Raw genomic sequence first — 25408 nt, 5'->3', positions numbered from 1 at the left:
TAGCACCAATTTACAGAATTCTTGCAGTTCCCAAGCAGTTTGATACATTAGTCTGGTGTGATAACTAATCATATCAACCCATGAAGCAGGTAGGGCGAGGGTTATGCACTATATCCTAGAGGACAGGCTTTGACTGGCTATGGTGAAGAAACTTGTACAAGTCACTTGCTCCTGACGTAGTGAGGTGAGAAGAGAGCCTTGAATCAATCTTGCCATTCCATTTTGCCACAAGGTTTCTTAATCTTTCTTCTCCGAGGGTGGCACAGTGAGACCAGAAAGAAAGGGCTTTGGGCCGCTGGGGTGCAGACCTAGCCTGAGGGAAATTGGACTGTCTAGTCATCCAAACTAATCTTGATTTCAGTCCAGCTCAAACCACAGAAAGCTCCTGCAGAACATTAGATACTCTTTAAGGCCACAGAGTTCAACTGTGAAGGATTAGACTCTGTCCTTGGGTGCTCAGGCTGAGCTGAAGGGCTGGTCTACGGTTGTCCTTCTGCCTCTTGTTCTTGCTCTTTCCTGTATCCATCAGTCTTGAAAGACCTCCTAGGCTGGGCCTACTGCACTCAAAGGTCATGTTCCTCCTCTTGTGCTTTAGGTCTCCCAATTCAAAATATCCATTCCCCAAGTGGCATAATTGCCATGGGCGCTTTTGTAAGGCACCATTTTGCCTTGCCTATGGTAAGTATTCAATTTAATCATCTGTTGGTTACATTTAATTATTTGAAGAAAGTATTTTGTGTAAATATGAGTAGTTTTTTAAAGGCAAACCTCCTGGGACATTTTCACTTTCAAAGTTACATTAAGTATTTTCTTGATAATGATCTTCCTTGCATAGAAGCCAGACTGTACACTGGGCTACACAAAAGAAGGCTCTTTTCTGCTTAGGTCATGAGTTTATCACACCGTGAAGACCCTTTATCGTGGTCCTGATATCCATACCCATGTGCCTTTGTGAGCATTCATGTTCCAGTGAGCCCAGAAACCTTGGTGTATATATTGTCTTAGATATCTGAGCACCCTGAAGTCGAGGGCGGCTTTCATGTGTTCCGGGGAACTGTGTTGGGTGGGGTGGCCAGTTAGCCCAGTATTCTCAGCCCTCCCTTTCTCTCCTCTCTGCGATTTACAAAATCCCTTCTGTCGCAAGTGGCTGTCCTTCCTGGATGATAGTTTCAAGTTCAGCATGTGGAAATGTAAATCTCTCTGCTGGCCTCTACTATACACATCCTTCTGAGAGTGTTCCCAGGGAAGAAGAGTTGATTAGGTAGGGACATCTCTGTGCTTAATAAATTAATGGCCTACTCCAGTCCCATCCCCTGCTTTCCTGGCAGAACACTCATAGACTCTACTTATGCAGTAGGTCGAAAATCGTTAGTTTTAGTCTAGAAAACATCTGCTGAGGAGCTAAAGAGACTCTTCCCTAAGGTCTAAAGCAGCATGCAAGGGAGCAGACCTGTCTGAGGTCACCTCAGCACCCATGGGAGGTATACAAGTAGCTTAGGGTTGCCAGAAGATTTGTAGGCCCAAGAGAGCTGGGGGCTGAATCGGAGGAATTTTCTCTTTGAACCTGTCTCAGTAGCATATGAAAATATCTCTTAAGATGAAAGATATCTTCTTCAGTGATCCTTTGTTTATACTTCTTGCCAGTTCAGAAATCTGAGACACTGGAAAAATGTATTAAAATCCTGCAAGGTACTCACAAGGACAGTAAGTATTTTGGACTGTGAATGGGGCAGCATAACGGGCAAGCATCCGGTTGAGCAACTGATAGTTAATTGTAATTTTAAAAGACAAAAAATTCCCAGGAACATTTTAGAGTGGATATATTGCCTTTCCCCACCCCACCCCCGCCATTCTAATACTCTGCCATATATAACCTCGTGAATTATAATCATTAAACCTTATTCGTGTAAATATATTCTCATATATCACAGTCCCACTGTCCCTAAAATACAGACTGCTGGGTGGCGGCTCCAGGATTTGCATGTCTAACATGATGTGGTTATTGGGACCACGCTATGAGAACCATTACTCTAGACATTCAGTGAGGTATGCCACTCAGAAAGAGTCCTGATGGTGCTGTGAGTTAAGCATTGGGCTATTAACCACAAGGTGGGTATTTCAAACTTATCAGCTACTCCAAGGGAGAAAGAGGAGACTGTCCGCTCCCGTAAAGATTTTTAGCCACAGAAAGCCTGTGAGTCGAAAATTACTAAAAGTTTGGAGTATGCCACTTAGGGGAATTGGAGTGGAAACAGTAATAGCATGAAACCCCAACTTGGTGATGACATTTAAGTTAGGAGGAAATGCTTGAAGGTTAGAAACATGGATATTTTGCTAACCTCTAGAGAAAGATTAGGCTCTCAATGCCCATAAAGATTTACAGCCTCAGAAACCATTAGGAGCAGTACTTTTTTGTCCATCTATGTGCTTTGAGTCAGAATAGATTCTCTGGAAGTAGGTGGATGGGTGGATCTTAGGGAAGGGGACCTTTAAGAAGACTAACTCCCCAAATGCACAGAGAATGAGTGAGTTCAATTATTTAGCCAACCGTTCAGTAGCATGAAATGAAATTCAGCCCCAAAGTTGATTTTAGATTCTTTGAGCCAAAAGTCTACAGAATCTACTGATTTTAATAAAATGAATTTCACACACCCACCCATTGTAGAACTCCCTGGATGGCTTGGTTCTTGAGGAATCTGATGCTAGTCACAACCCATTCGAAATGTTTACAAATAGCAAGTTTTTAATATATGTTGATATATTGGCCATTGTAATTACATCAGGAAAATATTTTCTAAAAGCTGAAAGGGAGTGAAGAAAATTGTTACATAACAGATTTTTGTAGCCCTGGAAAGCCTAATGAAATCAAGCAAAAATTACCACAGAATTTTAAAAGGTCACTAGTTACAAAATAAGTATTTTTTAAATTACTGGCATTGGTCTACACAAACAACCATTTAGAAAATATAATGAAGTAAATTCTATTTACAGTAATAGCCTCCAAAAATGAAATACCTAGAAATAAACCCAGCAAGAACTGTACTGGATATACATGAAGAAAATGTGAAAATGGTTCTAAAGGACTTAAGTAGCTTGCATAAATGGAAAATTACCAAGGGCTACAAAAAGCTCATGAAAAACTAAAATAAAAGGATAATGGAATTTTTCCACAAACTTTTTGGAGCTTTCCACCATGTATCCTTCTTGTGCATAGGATGGCTCAACATATTAGGATTGTCAGTTCTCCTTAAATTCATCTATAAATTTAAAGCTTTCTCAATTTAAAAAATACCCATGGGAATACTCTGAGAAAACAAACAACCATTCTACAATTACAATTTTTAGGAGTTTAGAATGAAAGAGCCTTCATGACATAGTGGTGGTTACACATCAGGCTGCTGATCGTGAGGTCAGCAGTTCGAAACCATCTATTCCCCAGGAGAAAGATAAAGCTTTCCCTCCAAAAAAGAGTTAGTTACTGTCTTGGAAACCCACAAAGCCAGTTCTTCTCTGTCCTCTATGGTGGCTATCGATCAGAATTGATTTGATGTCAATTTATTTTTTTTGTAGGGTCAATAAAATATGTTGCTGCACTCTGATTATTTTAATGGAACCATTATTTAAATATCCAGAAATAAAACCAAATGCGTTACTTAGTGTTTTGTAATGGGATGGCTTATATTACTAGGAAATGGCGGGGGGTGGGGGGGTGGGAAGAGGGGGGATGGTGTGTGTGTGTACGTACACAATTGAATTTCTTCCTTGCTCGTTAACTAAAAGACATCCCAGATTTAAAAGTTTAACTTAGAAAAGTAAAACTTAGAATAATTTTAATACTCTTAGGATTGAGAAAAACTCTTTGAAATAGTACCAAGGTCAGAATCCAAGAAAGAAAATATCAATTGATTTGACCAAATGTAAAAAAAAAGAATTTCTACAGGGCAAAAAATTTATATATTTTATATATATATAAAGGGGGGGAAAAAGGTGAAGTGGTGGAAATATTTGCAACCCATGTAATAAATAGGGGGCTGATTTCTTTCACATGGAAAATACTCTTGGAGATCAAGGAGAAAAAAGACTGGAAACCAACAGAAAAATGAGTCAAGGACAGGAATGGGCACAACATAAAGAAAGAAATGCAACTTGCTTACGAACATAGGCAAAGCTGTTTAACTTCTTTGTTAATTTCAGAACATCGGATGAATGTCGATTTTCATCTATTAGAATGATAGAGATCCAAAAGCTTGATGATACATAATATAAACAAGGGTGTGGGAAAAAGAACACTAGTTTATGTGTTTGTTGGGGGTGAATAATACTAATTCCTCTTTGGCCAGCAACTTGATGACATCTATCCAGATTTTTAATGAACATACCTGTTGACTCTCAACAATGTGAATTTGGCTATCTCTCTTTGTATATGTATAGTCCTTATAGATGTTGTTCAGAGTATATGTATAAGGATATTCCTTACAGTATCATTGATTATAGAGCATGACACCAACCTAAATAGTGATTAAAAGGATTCATTAAATGATATATGATCACACAATAGAAGTCTGTCGCCATTTAAAGAAGACTAGAGGTTTATACGGACTGATAAGGATATGATCTTTACTTTTAGTGAATGAAACAAAAATAACATGTAGAGTAATGTTTATGGTAGGAGATAATTATTTGTATTGAATGAGGTATTTGATCTTTTTTTAGACTCTTTGAAATGTATATCTTTTTTACTTGAAACACAGCTCAATTTGAACAAACTACATTTTAAGTGTTCGACGGCCACAGCAGGCTACTACTGACTTACATGTTAGCCCCAGTCTGTACTGTGGAGCACTCCACTAGAAGCTCTGGGGTCTTGGCAGCCCTGTGACTGATGGCTCTGGGGCAGGGTGCAAGAAATTGCTTTTCCCCAGGTAAAATATGAATGATTAGCCTTGAGCTCTGAAGACCCTTCCTGCATGAAGTACACTTCACATTTTAGGGAGAGCACTGTTACTGTTAGAGTGGGATTATCTGTGTTGTAGTTTGTTTAAAAGAAGATACTTTAAGTATCTTAGTAAACAAACCATCTAGAAATAATAGATTAGTTCTTTTTATAGGATTAAATCTGCTTAGATCTGGTTTGATGGAGAACTTTAAAAGAGAAAAAGAGTGCGGGGACCCCCCCCCCACCAGCAGTATCTAAAGAATAAATAAATATGGAAGAAGAAAGGGTTGCAAGGTAACATTTTTAAAAATAGAATTCTGCATATAAAGTTTATTTTTCCGAGAATACAGAAACACTAGTTCTATTTGGAGCACAAGAGAGTTGAGATGTGAATAATATAGAGTGGTGCTTCTGAATCTTGGACACATTTTAGAATCACTTGAGGGGCTTTTTATAGTCCCACTGACAATGCTGTAACCTAGATACCCCCTCTCCCCCACCAATGCTGTCAAATCCATTTAAACTGATAGGAGCCCTGTGAGACAGAGTGGAATTGCCCCGGTGAGTTTTCAAAGCTGCGAGTCTTTGCATGTGCAGACTTCCACATCTTTGTCCCCTGGAGTGACTGATGACTTAGAATCATCAACCTTTGGTTAGCAGCTGTGCCACCAAGTTCTAAAAGTGTGTTTCTCAGACCAGCTCCAGCAGGGTCACTTAGGAACTTGTTAGACATGCAGATTCTCAGGTTCCACCCTAAGACCTACTAAACCCCAAAGGCTGGAGTTTGGTGCCAAACCGGCTGTATTCATGAGTCTCCTAGGTGATCTGCCCCAGGCTCAAGACCCAACACCACTGCCTAGACCAAATAAGCCATCATCTCTAGGGGCAAGATTTGTTCATTGTTCCTCTGGTCTATTTGTATATTTTTAATGCTCCTTTGGTAAGTCCAAATATATATGTGTGTATGTATGCATATAGTGTTCAGGAGCAAGAAAGATGTGAGTGACGCAGGGCTAGCAGATGGATGTCATTGTGTGTGCCCTTGTTCATCTGATGTTGGCCATGGGAATGGAGTTGGAGTTGGGAAAGAAATGTAGAACACCTGCTAAGTCTTTTTCATTCCTGATTTGGGATTTGAGGAGTTATAGGAGGTTGGATATTGTTAATTCATTGTATTTTTGCCTTTCTAAACAAAAGTATTTTCACCAACTAGCCACGCACATTACCTCCTCCTCAATCCCACCCCAATAAAAAGGATAAGAGAAATCACACTAACAGAAGCCATGAATTTTGGAAAGAGGGAGATAGCACATATTATTCTAGGTAAAATATTATAAGTGAAGGAATTTCAAATATTTAATTTCTATAAAAGAGTTTCATAAAGAAGTTCCAAGTGTCGTGGGAATTTTAGACCCACTTTCCGATCTGTTGTCAATGGTGTTTGGTCAGAGAATACTGCAGACTTGTTCAGCCCTTTGTCATTTGCCATTAAAGGAGCTACCTCCTCCTTAGTCTGTAGACTTGCTAGGAATACTGATTGGCTAAATTTGGAAAGAACTAAACTAGGAAAGAAAATCAAGTTTTGAACACGGAAACGAGGTTGTCCCTTCCTGAGACGGAGTTAATGTGTCATGTCCTTTTGATTTCTCCTCCTTAGGAGAAATCAGTGTCTCTGTAATTCCAGAGGCATATTCTGAAGATGGATTTATTGTGATTTTTTTCCCTCCCTAAGTTTCATCTTAAGAGAGCCGCATCTAAGAAAGCTGCATCTGAGACTTTTCAGCCCTGACAAAAGAAGAGTGGACCCCTAACAAGGAGTACAAGGAAGAAGAAAATGTCCTAGAATTGATTGTAGTGATAATTGGACAACTCCTATAAATGTGATTGAACTATTGAAATGTATACTATGTGAATTGTATTTTGGTTAAATTATTTAAAATAAACTAAGAAGAAGAGTGGACCCATTTCTAGCCTCAGGCTCATTTGATTTTTCCCAAACTGGGGTGGGGAGAGGGGGGTTGGGATCCACTGAACCAGGGAAGGAGCAGCTCCTTAGCGCTGGGTTTCCCTGTGGAGGGTGAGGGTCACCAGGCAGGAGCCTCACCTCAGAGGGCTTGGCCGCAGGACTTCTACGAGCCCTTTCTCTCCTTGTGCTTGCTTTGCTTGTAAAACAAACATTTTACCCTAGGAAGTCAATCTTGGCCATTTTTTAAAAGCCAAGCTTTAAAGAATTTGTGTCTCATTGGGAAAAAAAATTTTTAAGGAGGAAAAAAACCCAAAACCCCACTATTTAACTGAAAAGATAAAATCTGCCTTTTGTTCTGAGCAAAATTCTGATAAAACTTTCCTAGTGATCCTATTTATATCCATCTATACGCTGTCAGACGTTATACATGAAACCATACTTATCTGGTAAAAAAATGTACTGACCATTTTTGTACTAATTCCTGAGCCCTCTTTCTTATTTTTCAATCATTTGGGGAACTGCGGTCCCTATGAAACTAAGGGGATTTTCAAAAGCTCATCGAGGGTGAGACTGAACATCTTTCCCAAACTGCAAACACATGCATTTCACCCGCTTTGGAGACCGGGCCACAATTAACTGATTTCTTACCAGGAAAATACATGTTTTTGCTTTTGTTTTTAATTATCATCATCATTTGCTCATCTAACGTGCTGGCATTTAAATCCTGAAACCTCATCTCGGCGTGTAGACTTACCTGGCATTGCCAAGAGGAAAGCTGTGGCTTTTCTGTAAAGCTAAAGAGTTTTTTACTTTATTGTCTCCTGCAAACCAGCTGCTGATTCCAGGAAAAATGCCGTCTCATCATTGGGCCTGGGGTGTCCAAAAGAGGCGGGGGTGGGGGTGGGGGGGATCCTGACTGTAGCTCCTTGTATGCCCCAGCACTCCCCTCCTTTCTCCCCATTTTCATTGCCATGAGGAGCAGGAGAACAATATTCTGCAATTAAGGATTCCATTAAGTTGAAGAAAAGAGCAAATGGGAGATGTTTGTGCTCCAAGCTGAAAAAATTCGTCTAGGGTGGGGGGGCGGGCGGGGGACAGTGGTAGTGGTATAGAGAGAGGTGGGTGGAGAGACGAAGTCAGGGCTGTTTGTTGAATATACTGTTAAGGACTGTTACCATCCTAATTAATCAAGTTAGAAATTACAGCTGTAGTCGGTTTCCCCCCAATTCTTGTTATCAATTTTCTTCTCTTTTGAGACAAAGCAAATATAAATTTTGTGTTCATTTGTCATTCGTTCTTTGACTTCAGCATCTCTGAAAATAACAATGTAGCACAAAAGCCCAGTATTTACCTAGTTGTAATGTGGGTTGCCATGGTGTTTTGCAAATTATTGCAATTATGTTCACCATGCGAGTCGCCCTTGGTAACTGGCGAAAAAAATTGATAATCCTGTTTTGAACAAAAGGTCAAATTGCTGAATAGAAAGTCTTGATTAACTAAAAGATGTACAAAGTGGAATTATTTCCTACCATTCAGAAATAGTTCTTGATCGGGGTTTGGGGGAGGGGGTGAGTAAGTACATCTGATTACTGAAGTACAAAGCATTGAAAGGATGTTGTCTTGAGCCTTTCATGTAGTCTTAATGGTGGCTTTTTTGTCAAATTTACCCATTTGCGGCATTGAAAGAGGCAGCTGCATTTAAGCTGGAGAGACGGTGCTTTTTCAAGAGTTCAGTGCCTGGAAAGTTCTCAGCAGTATCTGCAGTTTACTAGTAGCCCCTGGTCTATTAAAACTGATGTGCCACATTTGAGCCCATTGCTCTCAGTACTTGTGAACCCCTCTGGCTGATGATCTAATAAAGCGCTCTTACTGGACAATCTCTGATCAGCTACTTAAAAAGGAGGTGGGGGAGGGGGCCATCAGACTTGGTGGAGGCCAGAAGAGGGACACAGAAGTGTCGACACAGAAAGGTTTGTCACTTTACAATGATAATCTGCACTGAGGCATTTGTCATGGGCTTGTGGGTTTTGTGCCCCAAATCTCCCAAGCTGTGATCACAATCCGTCCGTCTTCTTCCTGGGAGGAAATCTTCATTTTATTCCAAGTTGTTTATGAGCACATTGGGAATGTCTTTTTGAACATTTAAAACCCACCTTGCATTTGTGTTTTAAATGTAGTGCATTCATAAAAGATTGAATCCTTACGCTGCTGGAAAACCACATTTCCCATTCGATAGCCAAAGAGCAGATGAGTTTCACTGCTTCTGAATCCAGGGCAGGAGGGAAGCAGGTTGCATCTTGGGGGAGTGAATTTTGGAGAGAAGGGGCAGGTCCTTTTTATTATTTTTTTTTAATGGCCACCTGAAAAAAAAATTCCCAAAACTTTTGAGAGTGTGTGAAAGCAAAGCAAACCTTAACGAGTTTGTGGGTTTACATTCTATGTCACCTAGCAACCCTCTGGCTCAGTTAGATCCCTTGTCTCCCCTTAGTTCTGTTTACAGACTATTCAAACAGCCCTTCGAAACCATGAAAGATATTCCATTTCATTAGTACCATTCTCAAGGAGAAAATAATTAAAGTTAAATGAACAAACACTGCCTGTTGATGGTTTGAACTCCATTCTGATTTTAAGATGCCCTTTTGAGACCACTGCACAGCCAGTTCAGTTGTAGCATTTGTTGTTTAGAACCCAAAGACACGGCACATAAAAACCATACCCAAGAAATACTAGCCCACAAACAAACAATAAAAATCACTGTTCATTAGGCTTGAGCAAAGAAAAGAATTTCTGCTAAAAAGGTTGTAGGCATGTTCTCCTGATAGATTATTCCCTCTTCTGTTAGTCTATTTGATTTATAACCCAGGGCATCTGAGTTGATCCATATGTCCACTGAATAATGGTAATTCGAAGGGGGCGTGGGGAATGGGGCACCTTTCTTTAAAACTGATTACCTGCCTTCAGAAATCCAACATTAGGAAGCAAAGTATTTGCATCGTATTTTGTAAAAGACTACATTTTAGTGATTGGCTTAAGTTAATAAATGATTTTAATATGAACACTGCCCTGCCACTTTCCACTGGGAATGCTTAGGGGCTTGAATTGATTTGTTCATAAAATGTTTTATTGGGAAAGAAATATTTGACAAGTGCAAACTTTTTTCATGTATGTGCCCTTTTTGTTTTCCATAAGCATCTTCCCTGAACAGTCAACAACCAAAATGATTTAGCTTAAAATATTTTTCAGATGTGTTGGTGATTTACTGATTTTAAGAATCTTGGCAAAATTGTCTCTTCCCTCAATTATAATAACTATTCTGGTTATAAAAATAATACACTTACTCATTTATCAACTACCTTCTTATCCAGTGTTTACATTTACGACAATAATAAAAAGTGTACTATTTTGTGTGTGCATCTGGCAGTAACAAATGCCAAGATGTGATGAAAGAATAACACTGGCTGTGATCGTTAGGATTATGTGTCACCTTGGCTGGCACACGATTCTCAGTTGTTTGACAGTTCTGTAATGATGAAATTTGACAGTTATGTGATGGTATCTTCATCCACCATTCTCACATAACGGCCTAGTCTTTGGAGCCTAACCATGTCGCTAAGTGAGGAATAAGTGTCTATTCTTATTGTAGAAAATACAGAAATAGATGAAGAAACTGCCTAGAGATAGCCAATGATGGTGTTTTTTTAGAGCATTTCTTTCCAGTCTTTTTTTGTGTGTACGTTGATGAAGCTAAACCTTGAGTTTAATGTTCAATTTTATTTAATATCATGTGTACGTATGTAAGGCAACGTTTTTTCCCCAGAGCGAAGATTTGAGTGGCAACAGCAATAACGAATTATTTTTCTTAGAGACTTTAATTAATATAAGCATCAAAGTGGCCATTTTTACCATCATTCTATTTTTCTTTCTTTCCCTTGTTGAAATGACTATCTCCCTTAACTTATACATCCATTTATAATCATTTATGTTGGTAAGTTGGGCATTCACTGCAGTTGGAATATTACATCCCCATGTCACTTGCTGTTTCACTTGAGGGAGAGGGGACTCTTACGAAAAGATTGGTAATACAATAGAGATTAATGGAATGTGGAGCAGAAAAATGCTTTCAGTTTCTCATATAAAGTGAAAGCAGGGCAGCTATGAAATCTCGTATTCTTACTATTTGTGTTTTGTTAGATCTCTAACATCCACCGTACATGGCTGGGTTGTATGAGCTCTTTGTGCTTTGTTGACAGTTGACAGACAAAGCAAAATTATTCCTGAAGCAAGGTACTGTGTACTTAGTTGTGACCTATTATAGCCTAAGAATGTAGCTTGCTTTTGAGTTGGATGAATAGGGAGAGTATTTTATAGAATAGGCTTGAATATACTGAGAGGTTTTTAGCTGTCCATACAGAAAGATACATGTCCTCCATTGAACTCCCCCCGCCCCCCCAAATGTAATTTTCCATATAAAGTCATTTTAAGTATATTTTCCCCAGTTGCTTGCATGGAGACAATTTTAACTGTTCTAGTATTGTCCTACAGTGGTAAAATAAAATTGCGGGTAATTGTTGGCTTTCTCTGCTCACAGTATAGCAGGAGAAGATGGCTTGCATGGGGCTCTTTAATGTACCTCAGGTACATCTTCTGATGCTCCAGTCCTGATTGCAAATTAAAATAACAAGGCTATGGTATTGGATTTGATGCACGGCAAAGCAGAACACCTTGCTAATTTATCATGTAATATACAATTGCCAAGGTGGGAATTTGTCCACTTGTAGTGCTATTTTATGTGCTTAAATGAGGACCACAGTTTGCATCTAACCTATCATATCGGGGTGGGAGTGCTCCATTATCCTTTCAGCAAACTGATGGCAGAGTCTGGTCCTTTGCACAAATGATAAGATCAATAAGTTTGAAATAACTTGGATGAAATGACATGTGACTGTTCATTTCAAGAGGTGTCTTGCTTTAAAAATCAATTTTAATAATATTTAAAATTCCTGCACTGACCTACAAACGAGGCACTTTCCACTTCAGTTTTGTGTGATATATATATATATATATATCTGTATTAACTTGGGCAAGGAGTTGGTTTATATATTTATTTTTCCTGATGTGCTCTTTCATCTCCTGCCCTGGCACCTCTCTGAGACTTAATAATTACTCTTTGACATGCCAGCATGCAGTGTAGAAGATTTAACTTTAAAAGCAAAATTATGTCCCTGTTAAAACTTCCCCTGGAGATCTTAGGAGGGATTTCTCCCAGTTTTTGGGTGCAAATGTGGGTCAGAAAGCAATTTGTGGGGTTTTTTTTTTCTTTCATATTTCTGGAAATCCCAAATCACAACATGTCATTCTTCAAAAGCAGCTGTGGGCCCATACTGTGCACTGTCTATAAGAAGACCTATTTTATACTGGGGATAATCCTGTGACAGAACAAATGCGCCTTCAAGGGAAACCCAGAACGCTCATAAATGGTTTAGGGTGAAAAGACAGTCTGGTGTTTTCAAAGTCAACATAGTTGGCAAAGGGTTGGGAGTTTAGAAACAGCCATTACAGCGAACAAGTGGTGATAGGATGAATTCAGTAAGCACATGCTGTGGCCCGACTACTTCACTCTTAGAGGCCCATGACCATCAAAATGACATGCTACATCACTATAGTGCTGCATTAGTTCCTTCAAATCCTTAATGGCCACTTCTTTTCCCCTCACCTGCTAGTTTACCATCTGAAAAACAAGTAGTCTTTCCTGCTGCACAAGACCTCTTTAGAATTTGGAAAAGCCAGGATTTGCTTTGAGAACTAAGGTATGCATGACCCAAGCTATGGCATTTTCAATTGTCTCATATGCTTGTGAATGTCGGACATTGAATAAGGAAGACTAAAGAAAACTTGGTTTATTTGAATTGTGGTGTTGGCACAGAACACTGAAAGTACCATAGACTTCCAATAGAACAAACATATCTGTCTTGGAAGAAGTACAGCGAGAATGCTCCCTAATGGCAAGGATAGTGAGACTTCATCTCACATGCTTGGGACGTGTTATCAGGAGAGACCAGTCTCTAGAAGGACATCGTTCATGCTTGGTAAAGTAGGAGGGCAGCGAAAAAGAGGAAGACCCTCTAGATGGATTGACACAGTGGCTGCGACAATGGGCTCAGGCAGAGGAACAATTGTGAGGATGGTGCAGGACTGGGCAGTGTTTCATTCGACTCAATGGCACTTGGCAACAGAGTTTCATCAGGTGAAGCCTAACAGAATTTTCATTTACACTGAGTACATAGTTATCTTGCAGTCATACTGGCGACCAGCTCCACCAAATCTTAATTGGTTATTGCTTTGTATTTCTCCGCTTTGTTCAGGTGGAAACTGACCAGGTCCTGTACCAGTTAACATGCTGTCAGACGCCTTCGAGTTCATTCCAACTCCTGGTGACCCTCTATGCAGCACAATTACCAGCTGTAGTCCAGCTCTGATGGTCCTGGGTACTTGGCCATATATGGGATAACAATAATTTGACACTGCTTAGCCATTCCCTGTGAGCTTTCTTATGTGATCCTGTGAGGAACCATCACAGGGTAAGCATCATCAGCAACCGTTTTACTAAAGGAGGCAGAGGAGGCTCAGAGAGAGGTTCAGTGACTTACTCAAAGTTAACCATGAATAACTGAAAGGGGAACATGGTCTACTTCCTGAGAGGGGACCATTGTGCCCGTGGCTGGTGAGGCCACTACAGAATCCAAAGCTGATCATTTCCCAGGACAAAACAAGATGGTGAGAGGGCCTTCCAAAGCTAAGTGTACTCAGGCTCAGGTGCACTAGAGAGACGTCCCTGTGAGTTGGGAGAATCTTGCAGAAGAGGAGCAGAATTTTGCTGAAGGAATGGGCATTGTAGGCAAGAGGTTCTATAGCATGAGCAGAGACAAGGAGGGGAAATGAACAAGTTGGTAAGGATGGAAATGGGGCAAGAGAATGGTGAGAAAGGGTGGAGGGAATCAGATGGCAAAGATTCAAATGTCAGAATGTCTTCTTCATTGCCCAGCGATGGGAATGGGGTCAAGGAAGCCAGGTAGAAGACTATTGCAAAAGAATAACTTTGAGGGTTGGGCATGTTTAAGGTTGGGGTAATAAGGAAAGGGTCTCAAGTTGAATCTCTACAGGAAAGATGAGTGGGCAGACTGAGTGATGAGGAACAGGAGGATGAGAAGGACCTACAAGGGAGGGAGGTATATCAAGAGTATGAGAACGACGGTGAATTGTTTTTCTCCTGTCAATTGGAAAGTCTTCATATTTTTTATACACTTGCTCTTCCTGTATTTTTCTCTTACTGCTTTCATGCATTCATTGTACTCTAAAGGTATTTGAGTTGAGTGCTTCCCATGCCCCCACAGTTCTAGACCTGGATGATTTGTGCCCGTGCTTCCTCCTGAAATTACAAACGTACACAAATGAACCAGTTTGTGATGAAGGTGCAACTGGCAGGACCGCCTCCGTGACACGTGGAAATCGATCCCTTTTTAGCAGGAACACACAGAAACCTTTTTGCTTGAGGCCTCAGTAATATAATTTAGCAATCAGAACCAATCAGCATTTGACACAGTTTCGTACACACTGATTTTAAGGAATTAGTGATGCTGAGACTAAAGCAACAGGTGCTAGATTCTTGTATGTTTGGGGAAAGATTTGTTGGGAACCACTACTGTTGTAAATGTGGGTGAGTTATGCACCTGGAAGCTCATTGACCTTATTCCTGTTGGTTAGAGCAATTTTCAGGTGGTGGTGGCAGACATCCTTACAGTGGTTCTGGGTTTGTTTGTTTTTTTTAAATTTTAATCCCAAACCCTATAAGGTTGGCTTCTAAAAAACGATGCTTGAATTCCCCCCACACACACACACACACATCCTTTTCAATATAGTATGTTATTTCCCAAAATGAGCGGAAAATTAGTTTCCTTCTCTCTTTGTATGTGATAAGTCAAAGTGAACTTAACACAATGTTAAGATTGTCATTTGCTTCCTTTTTATCCCCCAAGAGGAACAAATTCACTGTGAGATCTGCCTCTTTATGGCTTGTTTTTAAAGACTTGGCACATTAATTTTTCCCCCAAAAAATATTCCTTTTAAGTGAGCATTCACAGTCAATTAATATGGGTTGGCAGGGATGGCAGGGGTGAGGTGTGTGTGTGTGTGTGTGTGTGTGTGTGTGCGCGCAGAAGATGAAAGGTTAGACCAAATGTACTTAACAAAATTAAATTGAAGCAAAGCATATATTGAATATGATTAGGGCCTATTTCCCCCACAGAAAAGTTGTATTTCAAACACATCATGACCAAACGCTTAATTATCAAAATAAAACAAGAGGCATAAAGCGTTACAGGCTTCTGATAATTTTGTTTCGGCCCCAGTTCCCTTTGCACAGTTATAAGCATGTTTAATTTCCATGCATAATAGCACTAGTTATTGTTGTCATTTGTAAAGGGAGATTAACAGATAGTAAGTACAAACAAAACCCAAATAAGTACTGAATAGAGAGGTGACAACGAAGAAAAGACCTCTCTAATGTTAATTATAACTGGTAGGAAGTCGAGACAAATTATCTGTTTTCTCTATGATTTGAAAGGATATTTAGTTAGTAGCTGTGTCAGAGATAGAGTTAGGTGTTTGCTTTAAAAACAGGTGATATGACAACTTAGCATCTCCCTGGTTGGCAGCACACCCAGTGAGTCCTGAAGTTGTAGTAAATTGAAGGAGTCGTTTCAAAAAGAGCTAAAAATAATTCTAAATCTCAGAATACTATTTTCAAAAATTAAGATAGAACTTGAACTTCGAGACTCTACTCTGGTCCAGAATAATTTATTGTTTCCAAACACGATGCTTATTAATCTCATTGTGGTTTTTTTTTTACTGCTTTTCAAATCAAATGGGTTATGACTATGGGTGCAATGTTTACGGTCTTACGTCTTCCAAAATGGGTAAAGCCTCCAATACCAGCTACACTGTCACAACCCAAATAAGTGATCAAGGCATGGTGCAGTCCTGCACTTTTCACATGTGGTTTCCTTGAATTTGACTGTGTCCTTTATTCATAGCTCACAATGGATGCTTCCAGAAAGAACTTGGCTCACCTTTTGTATTTATAGGCTGCATGTAAAATCGAATACCTATGACTGCTATCAGATCCACAGTTTACCTCTGTATCGCCCATTCCAGGAAGATAGCTCAACCCAAGTCTGTTATTTATTTAATTCTAAGGGGCCATCAATTGTGAGCTGCTCTCTTCACTTCTCAGGGAGAGGTAAATACCTCATTAAGTGTGCACGTCAATTGTAAGTACATCTGAGTTTCAGGAATATGAAAATGTGAATCAAAAGAGTCCTGAAGTCAAGAAAATGTGGTAAATGTCCCTAGAATCGGAACGGTTGTCAGGGTCTCACTACTTTATCCTTTCAGATGGTACAGAAAAATCACACTGAGTCTTGGTCTACAGCTGTGGGCGTTGTTGGTTGATTCAAGTAGAGAGGGTTCACAGGATTCCATCCCCTCTCTGTTTTGTTCAGCATTTGGAGTCGGTTCCTCAAGTCAAACCATATTGAGTTGCTTTTAGTCTTTGTGGGTGTGGATTTCCATTTTCGATAGTAATTGCCTAGAACTTGGCGTCTGCCGTCTCTCTGACTATTCCTTGTGGTGTTTAATACAATCGCTGACCATATATTAAAGGTTTCCCCAGGACTCGTTGAGATCTTCCAAGTGAAAAGTTACATTTTAATAGTGTTCAGACTGTTGAATGAAGAGATGAAGTTTAGAGTGCATGTCTTAACTAGATGGATTTTATCTTCTTTAAAAGTAGGGTTATATTTTTAGTCCAAACCTTCTGCCATACACTTTCCCCCTGTGGGAAAGCCATAATTCGAGTTAGAAGAAGTGACTCTGGGTTCTTTCCCTTGAACTTGGTTATAGCTACTTCCAGGAAGAGCCTCGTCTGAAGAATGAGGCTATATATCCCTCAGCGTTGGATGACAGGCAGCGGATGAAGCCCTGGTGACATGGTGGGTTATAATTCGGGCTGCTCACGAACAGGATCAGCAGTTCAAAGCCACCAATTGCTCCCTCGGGAGAAAGATGAAGCTTTCTCCTCCCATACCCAGTTCCCGTTTCTAAGCCCACAAGGGCTCTTCTACTCTGCCCTATGGGGTCACTATGAGTTGGAATTGACCTGATGGCAGTGAGTGCATGAAGCAACACAACTGTATGTGTTGCTCTTATTTTGAGGGAAAGGACCAAGAACTTATCCCATCTAGAAGTTAGGGATGGGATTCTAAATGTTATTGAAATCATATCACAACGCTAGTCCTCAGTCTAATGCATGTGTTGCTCTCCTCCGCCGGAGGCTTACCTGCTGTCTCCACAGACCAAACTTGTGTCTACACATCTTCCAAGCCCACGGGCAGGCAGGACCCCGCTTGCTACTGCCAGGGTGGAAACACCCCAAACGAGACAGTATGCCTTGTTTGCCTTTCTGCCCTAGCACTTCATCTAGTGTTTGACTTTTGTGCATATTGTACAGGAAAAATTCAAACAAGAGTATGAAAAAGAAGGAAAAGGAAGAGAGGACCCCAAAGTGCAAAGATGTGGGTGATGGCTTTTTGAAACTACTGTGGGGGGCAGTTGTCCTTGGATACATCGCCGCCAATTTTATACCTCCAGAAGATGTGTAAAGAAGTGTCTGTTTTCATTATAAATAAGCTTAAATTTCCTGTTTTTTTATGCCAAATATAGTTCTAAGCACTAAAAAGTGTATATCTTATCCTTACAACCAATAAGTGCTGGTATTGTACCCATTTCACAGAGAAGAAAGCTAAGCAACGAAATTTTAAAAACACTCCTTTGGTAATGATCTTCATGAATGTACCCAAGCCCCATTGGCTGTAACTACTTCCCTTCTGCATGTCATCATACAAATTTTTCTTGGGCAAGGAGAATAATACTGCCTGTGATATTTTTTTTCTTTTTAACTAGGGAACAGACTGAATTCATGTATAAGGAGAGAAAGGTTACTCTAGCCTTTCAGGAAGGTCTGAACGAAATAGGCCCATCTCAGTAGTGAAAGGGTTTTTATTTGTATTTGTTGGTGATAGACTTTTTTTTCCCCTTCTTCTTTACCAGGGCTGGTTGGTATGTGAGGAACAGACATGTCGGAATCGAACTCGGCACCTTCCCCTTCAGTTTTCCCGAAATGGACCTCTTTGCCAAGTCTGCATGAAAGCAACACTTCAACCAGAGGTAACCGTCTGATGGTGCTAAGGAACTGTATGGAAGAGGGTGGGGGCTGTGTTTGCTCCTCACTTAGCTTTCAGGTTTGCCATGTGGAAGCATCCTACAACCACTGGCATAGAGCCTAGTAAACGTTTAACCTTCAAAAGGGTACATGCTTTATTTTCTCATATGTCATGCGCACAAATACATTTATATCCAAAAAGGAAAGTGGTTGGTTCTCTTATGGGTTACTTGGATGTCTTTGATTGCCACTTCATAACTCCAAAGGAGGAATGCCTTTTCTTTCCAGAAACTGCTGTCATGTTTGCATTTGATCAGAATCCCTTTTGTAAGCACCCAGAAAGCATCCCAAGCCTGTGCCCTAGAGGGTTTATTGCATTGGTGCTTTTCCCTCCGGTGTGTAGGATAAGGTGACCAGACGTCCCGCTTTTGGCGGGACAGTCCCAATTTTTGGTGTTTTTAAAAAGTCCTGATTTTTTTAAAAAATGCACGACAAGCTAGGAAACGGTCTATTTGGTTGGTCCATATAGACCAAATGTTTAATCAAGAATACCCCCCCACCCCACCCCGTCAATGGTGTCCCGCTTTAAAACTGGTCACCTTAGTGTAGGATGAAGTTGTTTGAAAGTAGCAGCATATATGGATCAATAGCTCGCCAGCCTTTTCTCTACCTTGCTTAAAGGATACGGTATAATATCTGTAGGAACTCCAACATAGAGAGTCTGAAAACCTCTCGCTGACCCCTGAGATACCTTCCTTTGAGCATCCTCAAGCTGAATCCCCAAACTCTGGTGAGAACAATCCTAGGTATTCCATGAACAGAGGTTGGCGTGAGCATGCACAGCTCGTGAACTTGGGGGCTGGCCAAAGTTAAGCATGTTTCTTCCCTGCAGATCCATCTTAGAACCTCTCTCTTCTCAGAACCCCTGTGTCTCACGAAGGTACCTCACTTTCCAACTGTCTCTGGCCCAATAATTAACCCAGGGCTTGGGGTGGGAGGGGCTACAAATATGGAGCCTGATATTTATTCTTTTTACCCAGGTTTACTAAATTTATATGCCGAGGCTGGCTTCTGGTACCAAGTTTTGACTTGAAGTCTTTTCACTGAGAATGACTGATACACAAGCTAGTTTTAGAAAAGCATTTTCAAATTTTAACAGCTTCTAAATAATTTCACAAAAATTTCCAAGAAATTAGGAGGTAGCTCCCAACAGCCACCACAACTTTGATGTATTTCCTTGTTCTTTTTCATATCCATATGTTGTCTTCGATGTGCTTGCAGTCTTTATGAAAGCATGCTTTTATATCTTTTGTCAAGCATTTTCCATGTTGTTATCTTAATTTTCAATATCAAAATTTGTAAGCATGAATTTAGCCATTACCCTCATGGTGAGTATTTTAAGTTGCTTTTGATAACTCGATGAAAGAAAAAAAATGTGGTGAATATTTGCTTTGCACCAAAGATATTTTTTCTTCCTTTGAAATATTTCTTTAGGGCAAATTCTTAACAGCAATACATTTCAAAGCTCACAAATACAATATGATATATGAATCACACAGTCAGCTTGCTTTTCTAATGCATTATCCCATCTTAAACCCCACACGAACCCTTCATGAGTGTTCCATTTTGACCATAGCCTTGTCAGCACTTAGACATTATCATGAATTCATCTTCACTTACTTAATAAACATAAAGCGTACCTTCCCTTAAATCCACTGAGTCAAGAGAAGATTAGTGGTTACTAAGGACTGGCAGCAAGCGGGGAAACAAGAGTGGGAGGGGAGTGTGAAACACTTAGATATCAAATTCAAAAACCAGAAACAAATCCAAAAGCCCCTTGTTTTATTTCATGTATCTTTGATTATTAGCAAAGTAGCATGTAGATTTAAATAAATAAACACACATATATGACATACAGTGAGAATTAGCTGCAGTAGTGAATTCTTTTTGCAATCAGTTTCATCCTAAGATTTTCATCACCCAGTGCAGAAAGAGAACAGCAGTGTGCACACATAGTGTGACTCATCAATCCAGTTGTAGGCTCTAGGGAAGACACCTTGCTTCATGAACTGATGCTGCCTTGGAGCCTTTTTTAAAAAATATGTAACTTATCAAGTCAAATTTGATGAAAACTGAAGTACTTCTTTGAAGTCAGCCAATTGTATGACTCCATTGTGAGCGAGAGAAAGTAAATGAGTGAGCCAATAGAGGAGGCCTTTTAAAGCAGTGGTTCTCAACCTTCCTAATGCCTCGACCCTTTCATATAGTTCCTCATGTGGTGGTGACCCCCAACCATAAAATTATTTTCATTGCGACTTCACCACTCATTTTGCTACTGTTATGAATCGTATGTAAATATCTGATATGCATGATGTATTTTCATTGTTACATATGGAACATAATTAAAGCAAAGTGGTTAATCACAAAAACAATATATAATTATATATTGTGAAATATTTATTTCTAATGACAAATAAATGAAATTTCGTCTTGAAGCATGGTACAGCATGGGTAACAGTCTTTACACCCGGTACTCATATGTGGGCATATCTACATGTGGGCAGACCCTCCTGGAGACAGTTAGAGGAATGGTGTCTCACTTCCTAAGATCATCGGAAATACATGTTTTCTGATGGTCTTAGGCAACCCCTGTGTAAAGGTTGTTTGACCCCCACAGGGGTCGTGACCCACAGGTTGAGAACCAGTTTTAAAGTAACTAGTTTTTTTCTTCGTATCTTCATATCCTTAGGGAGAAGTTCTCCTAGATTGGCAGTTCAAAGCATCCCTAGTTTGTGATACTGTCACGGTGACTGTGACCTTGGGACCCAGCCCACAGCCCACTCAGTACTCCATTGTTAGGAAACTGGTGATGAGTGGGGACTTTCTTAACTCAGAAACTCTTATCTTTGAGGTTCATGGGCTTGTCCAGTGAGAAGTGGAAGAATACGTCTTTCCATAGAGAGTTCCAAAGAAGCACGAGAGAGAACTATTTGTGCACTGGGAAGGATCATTAGCATTACCCTTCTTGGTGTCGGGGGCCATGGAATCGATTTCTACTCATAGAGACCCCAAAGTGTCTATTCTACAGGATTATACTCATCTGGTTCTTCTGTTGGGAGTTGGTTGCGATGTCTCAATCACCCATTGCTTTCATTTAATCATTATTTATTGATCAAGACAAAAGAAGGACAGTCCATTTCCTATTGTATAAAACTAGTTTAACGTGTACATTATGTAAAACTGATATCTATGGGCGCAAATTGGTGTGCGTAAATGTCTGTTGAGACAAAGTACCAGGTCTTCCTATGCTTGACTAGTATGGACTCTAAATACATTGTTCCAATTTGCAGATAAAGCCCTAGCCTCGTAATGTGCCTGCCTCCTCATTACAGAATGAATTTACTGTCATTCAGTCCTGAGTTGCAGTTGGCTTGAGTACTTTCCAGAATTGACGGGGAGTATGAAGGCTGGCTCTTCTACTGGGTCATATTGCCAGAGTTATTGAGGAGAAAAATGAGGACAATTTTGTTCTCTTTGCTCAGAAACTTTTAATATATATATATATATATATCAGTAAAGTCTTTTAAGGTTCATGGGAATTTAACAGTATGTAAATTACTGCTTATTAAAAAATTGTTCTCTAGGTATTCTCTGCCATACCGAGCATTTAAATAAGGGATTGAAACCCTTAGTGCACATTTAATTTCCTAAGTAAATAGAACACTTTGTTACACTGATGTTAAGAGGCAGGAATTGCCCAAGGTATGGAGTAAATATTTTTATATCTCTTTATTTTAAGAGCATGGTTTTAATGTGAGCAAATTGGATATGAGCTGAACCACAGGGAGGTTATGTATTATGTACGATAATTCAACAAACAGTTCTTCAGATTTTCATCGTTAGAATTCATCTTTCATTATAAAATGAAGAATTGAGACCATATTAAATGTTTTCTCATAAATATTTCTGTTCTTCACGTGGCAGTAAGACATATCTACATATGAATTTCCAGGCCATGGTAGAAATTCTAGACCATTTGTGAAATTATATAGCCTTTGGGGTAAGCACCTTGTGATAGAACCCTTCATTCAATTGTCTAGTCACCTAAATGTCTATAAAGAGCCACTTAGGAAGAGAGCAAGGAGATGACTTCTACGCCTACTTTGGGACACCCTAAGCATGTCTCACAAATCTTCCGTTGTCATCTTGTTTATGTATTTTGTGTAATCGAGCAGACATATTATATAGGACTACTGGTGGTGTCGTAGGTTAAGTGTTGGGCTGCTAACCGCCAGGTCAACAGCGGACCAAATCCACCAGCCACTCCACAGGAGAAAGACGAGGGTGTCTGCTCCTGGGAACGTTTCCAGTCTCTGGTACCTCGAGTAACAGTTCTGCTCTGCCCTATAGAGTTGCTGTGTGTCTGTATTCACTCAATCGCATTGGGTTTGGATGTTTGCTTTCCTGTGCTTCAAGAAAGAGGGGAGATAATTTACTTCAATTCGTTCTGCATTACAGGTTCAAAATTTCTGTGGATGAATTGAATTGACAAGCAGGTCAGGGACAGAGAGAATGGTGTCCGGCTAACTTTCTGCCTAGGAAGAAAACGTGAAAAGGCAAGGGGCAGTAAGTGTTTAGGTGCATACCTCCTCCAGGCAGATACTGCTCCATGTAATCAGTTCCTTGGGTGGGGAATTGTTCTACCAGTCACAATCCAAGGAAGTGTCTTCTGTACAGAAAGCCACCCTTAGAACTGGGAGAGTACTGAAAGTCTGTACTGAGTCTTTGAAAACCACTGTGCCACGAAGGGCCTTTGGAAGTCTCTGTTGTGATTTCCATATACGTATTGTGTAGCACCTGAGATTAATTAATTCTACATACGAAGGGGCATCAAAATGTTCATGGGGAAATGGAGTTAAAAGAAAATGGAATGTTTAGGAGAACTCTTTGGAGCCCCTCTGTACAGATGCCCCTACCACAAAACAGGTGCTAGCCTTTTTCAATATGCTTTGCTCCACCCCCACCCCAAGAGATTTTAAAATTTTAGATGGAATTTCCATATGAAATGGACTATTTTTGAAGTCAGTAATTCAGTCACATTTAGTGCATACCTTCACAGTGTTATGCAACCACCACCTCTACCTAGTCCCCAAAGAAAACCCTATATATTAAGTCATCATTCCTCATCTACTTCCAGCTGCACCAACCCCAATATACCTTCTGGCTCTATAGATTAGCCTATTCTGGAATCATACTGCATGTGATCTTTGGTGTCTGACTTATTTCACTCAACATATTTTCAAGGTCTGTCCACGTGGTACCATATATCAGCCCTTCATACCTTTTCATGGCAGACTGATATCCCACTAAAAGTATATACCACAGTTTATTTTCTCATTCGTTGATGGGTGGTCATCAACTAACTGATGGATATTTGGAAAGTTGCTTCTTTCAATCTGCTTCTAAAGTTTTGTTTGTTTTTTATTAGGGAGAGGGGTCTTATCTTTGGGCTAACTGTATGTCCTATGGTTCTCTTATTGGTCCTGTTGATGTTAGATGTCATCAAGTCAGTTTCAAATCACAACAACCCCATGAACAACAGAACAAAACCCCGGCCAGTTCTTTGCCACCCTCACAACTATTGTTATGTTTGAACTCATAGTTGCAGCCATTGTGTCAATCAGTCTTCTCTTGGGTCTTCCTCTTCTTTGCTGACCTTCTACCTTACCAAGCATGATGTCCTTTTTCAGGGACTGGGCTTTCCTAGTTCAACTGAATGGAACTATACCCAGTTAAACTGACCTCTTTCTTCTCCCTCACTTATCCAGCACCATGTATACCTGCTTTATAGAAGCCTTTTAGATATCTGAAAGTAGCTAACTTCCAGAGCCTTCCTCTGGTAGGCCCATAAGAAACTTTTGCCATGTGCAATGGATGAACTTTGCTTTGTCAGGTCTGTAAAGGCCCATATAGTTAATTTTGACTTAACTGTAAGACCATTTTAAGTAGAAATGGCACAAAGCTGGTCATGGAGACCAAAACTAACAGTAGCTGAAATAGCAGATATATTTAATTCTCTCTCATGTGAAAGAAAAGCAGATGTGGAGGTGTGTTGTCCAGATTGCCATAGTGCCCCCACAGTGTCATCAAGGCACAGGCCACAAGATGGAGGATAGGCTGATGGGTCAAAAAGAGGATGTGCCTTGTAGCCACGTCATGTGCCTTAAGCAGCCTGTTAAGAGGTCCTACTCAACACAAGCCGGAAATTAGTCTCGTGATGAAACAGCCATTTTGTTAATAACCTCAGATTTGGGAGGCCACCAACAGTCTGTGTGACAGACTTCCAGTGCACCCAACAAAATCTTCCTTTGCTGGGCTTGGCCCATCACTGTTGCATGGTGGGTTTTTGGAATCCTGCATCTACCATGTGTCCAGCTTTGTGGTTTGTACAAATCTGATACTGTGATTAGCCTCCCTGAAGTATTGGTTAAAATGTTGAAGGGCGGCTGTAAACGGCAGACGCTGCTCCATTCTAGTCAACACCTTGAGTGTAGGTTTGTTCTACCAGCTACTAGTTATCTTTGCTTCTAGCTTATAATCCCCCAATGTTGACCAAAGGGAAACCATACCAGTGCTGATCAGACACTAATACTCTCGGGGTTTATAATTGTATTGGTCTTTGGACTGAGAATTCCTGGAGTTGTTCTTCTTTGGCAATTGGACAATCTGGTATTTTAAGCAGCAGATTTAAGAAGATTCTTGCTTTGACTGCTGCTGCCCCAAGAGTTAGTTGGTTGAGGAAAGGGGTCACATAATATTTAAAATATGATTTTGGTCACTGGACTGCTGAGAATGTGGAATGTGGTGTCGTTTGCTCATAAATGCCAACTAATTTTAGCTTCCAATGTAATTATTAAACTCTGGATGGAACTAAAAGAAGCAAGAGGTGGCCAAATGTTGAAAATTAGGTAAGGAGTCTTTAAACACTTGTAGTGGAAAAGCAGAAGATTACAACAACAAAAACCCCAGAACAATGGAGAAAAGGAGGAAATACAAGTTCCCCACACTCCACTGATCAGCATTACTAATAACATGGCAACGGCAGGTGTGCGGTCCCAGTGGCCCTTAATCAATAAGGTAGGAAGGACAATGGGTGAATAAGAAGAGTCATTATTAGACTAGAACAGTAGTTTTCAGGTGGGGTACCCCCCACCTACGCCCCAGGGCACAT

The 25408-nt window shown here is 40.2% G+C and overlaps 1 protein-coding gene across 3 annotated transcripts in view; it reads left to right on the top strand.

Moving 5' to 3' along the window:
* POLA1 (DNA polymerase alpha 1, catalytic subunit) overlaps positions 1 to 25408 on the top strand; it is a 333656-nt gene that overhangs the window by 203324 nt on the left and 104924 nt on the right. For 2 of the 3 annotated variants that reach the window (XM_045290755.1, XM_045290756.1), the window contains exon 35: positions 18066 to 18182. In XM_045290755.1, coding sequence (XP_045146690.1) covers positions 18066 to 18182 — 117 coding nt within the window. Of the gene's footprint in view, positions 1 to 6668; positions 6901 to 18065; positions 18183 to 25408 lie in introns of those variants that run through there. The other variant, XM_045290757.1, reaches the window with a different exon arrangement.

This window comes from Echinops telfairi, unplaced genomic scaffold (genome assembly GCF_000313985.2).
Source record: "Echinops telfairi isolate 266 unplaced genomic scaffold, ASM31398v2 ScPeMD7_53;HRSCAF=182, whole genome shotgun sequence".
Classification (NCBI taxonomy): Eukaryota; Metazoa; Chordata; class Mammalia; order Afrosoricida; family Tenrecidae; genus Echinops; species Echinops telfairi.
Note: the sequence above shows the minus strand (reverse complement) of the source record. Positions and strands in the feature narration are given on the sequence as shown.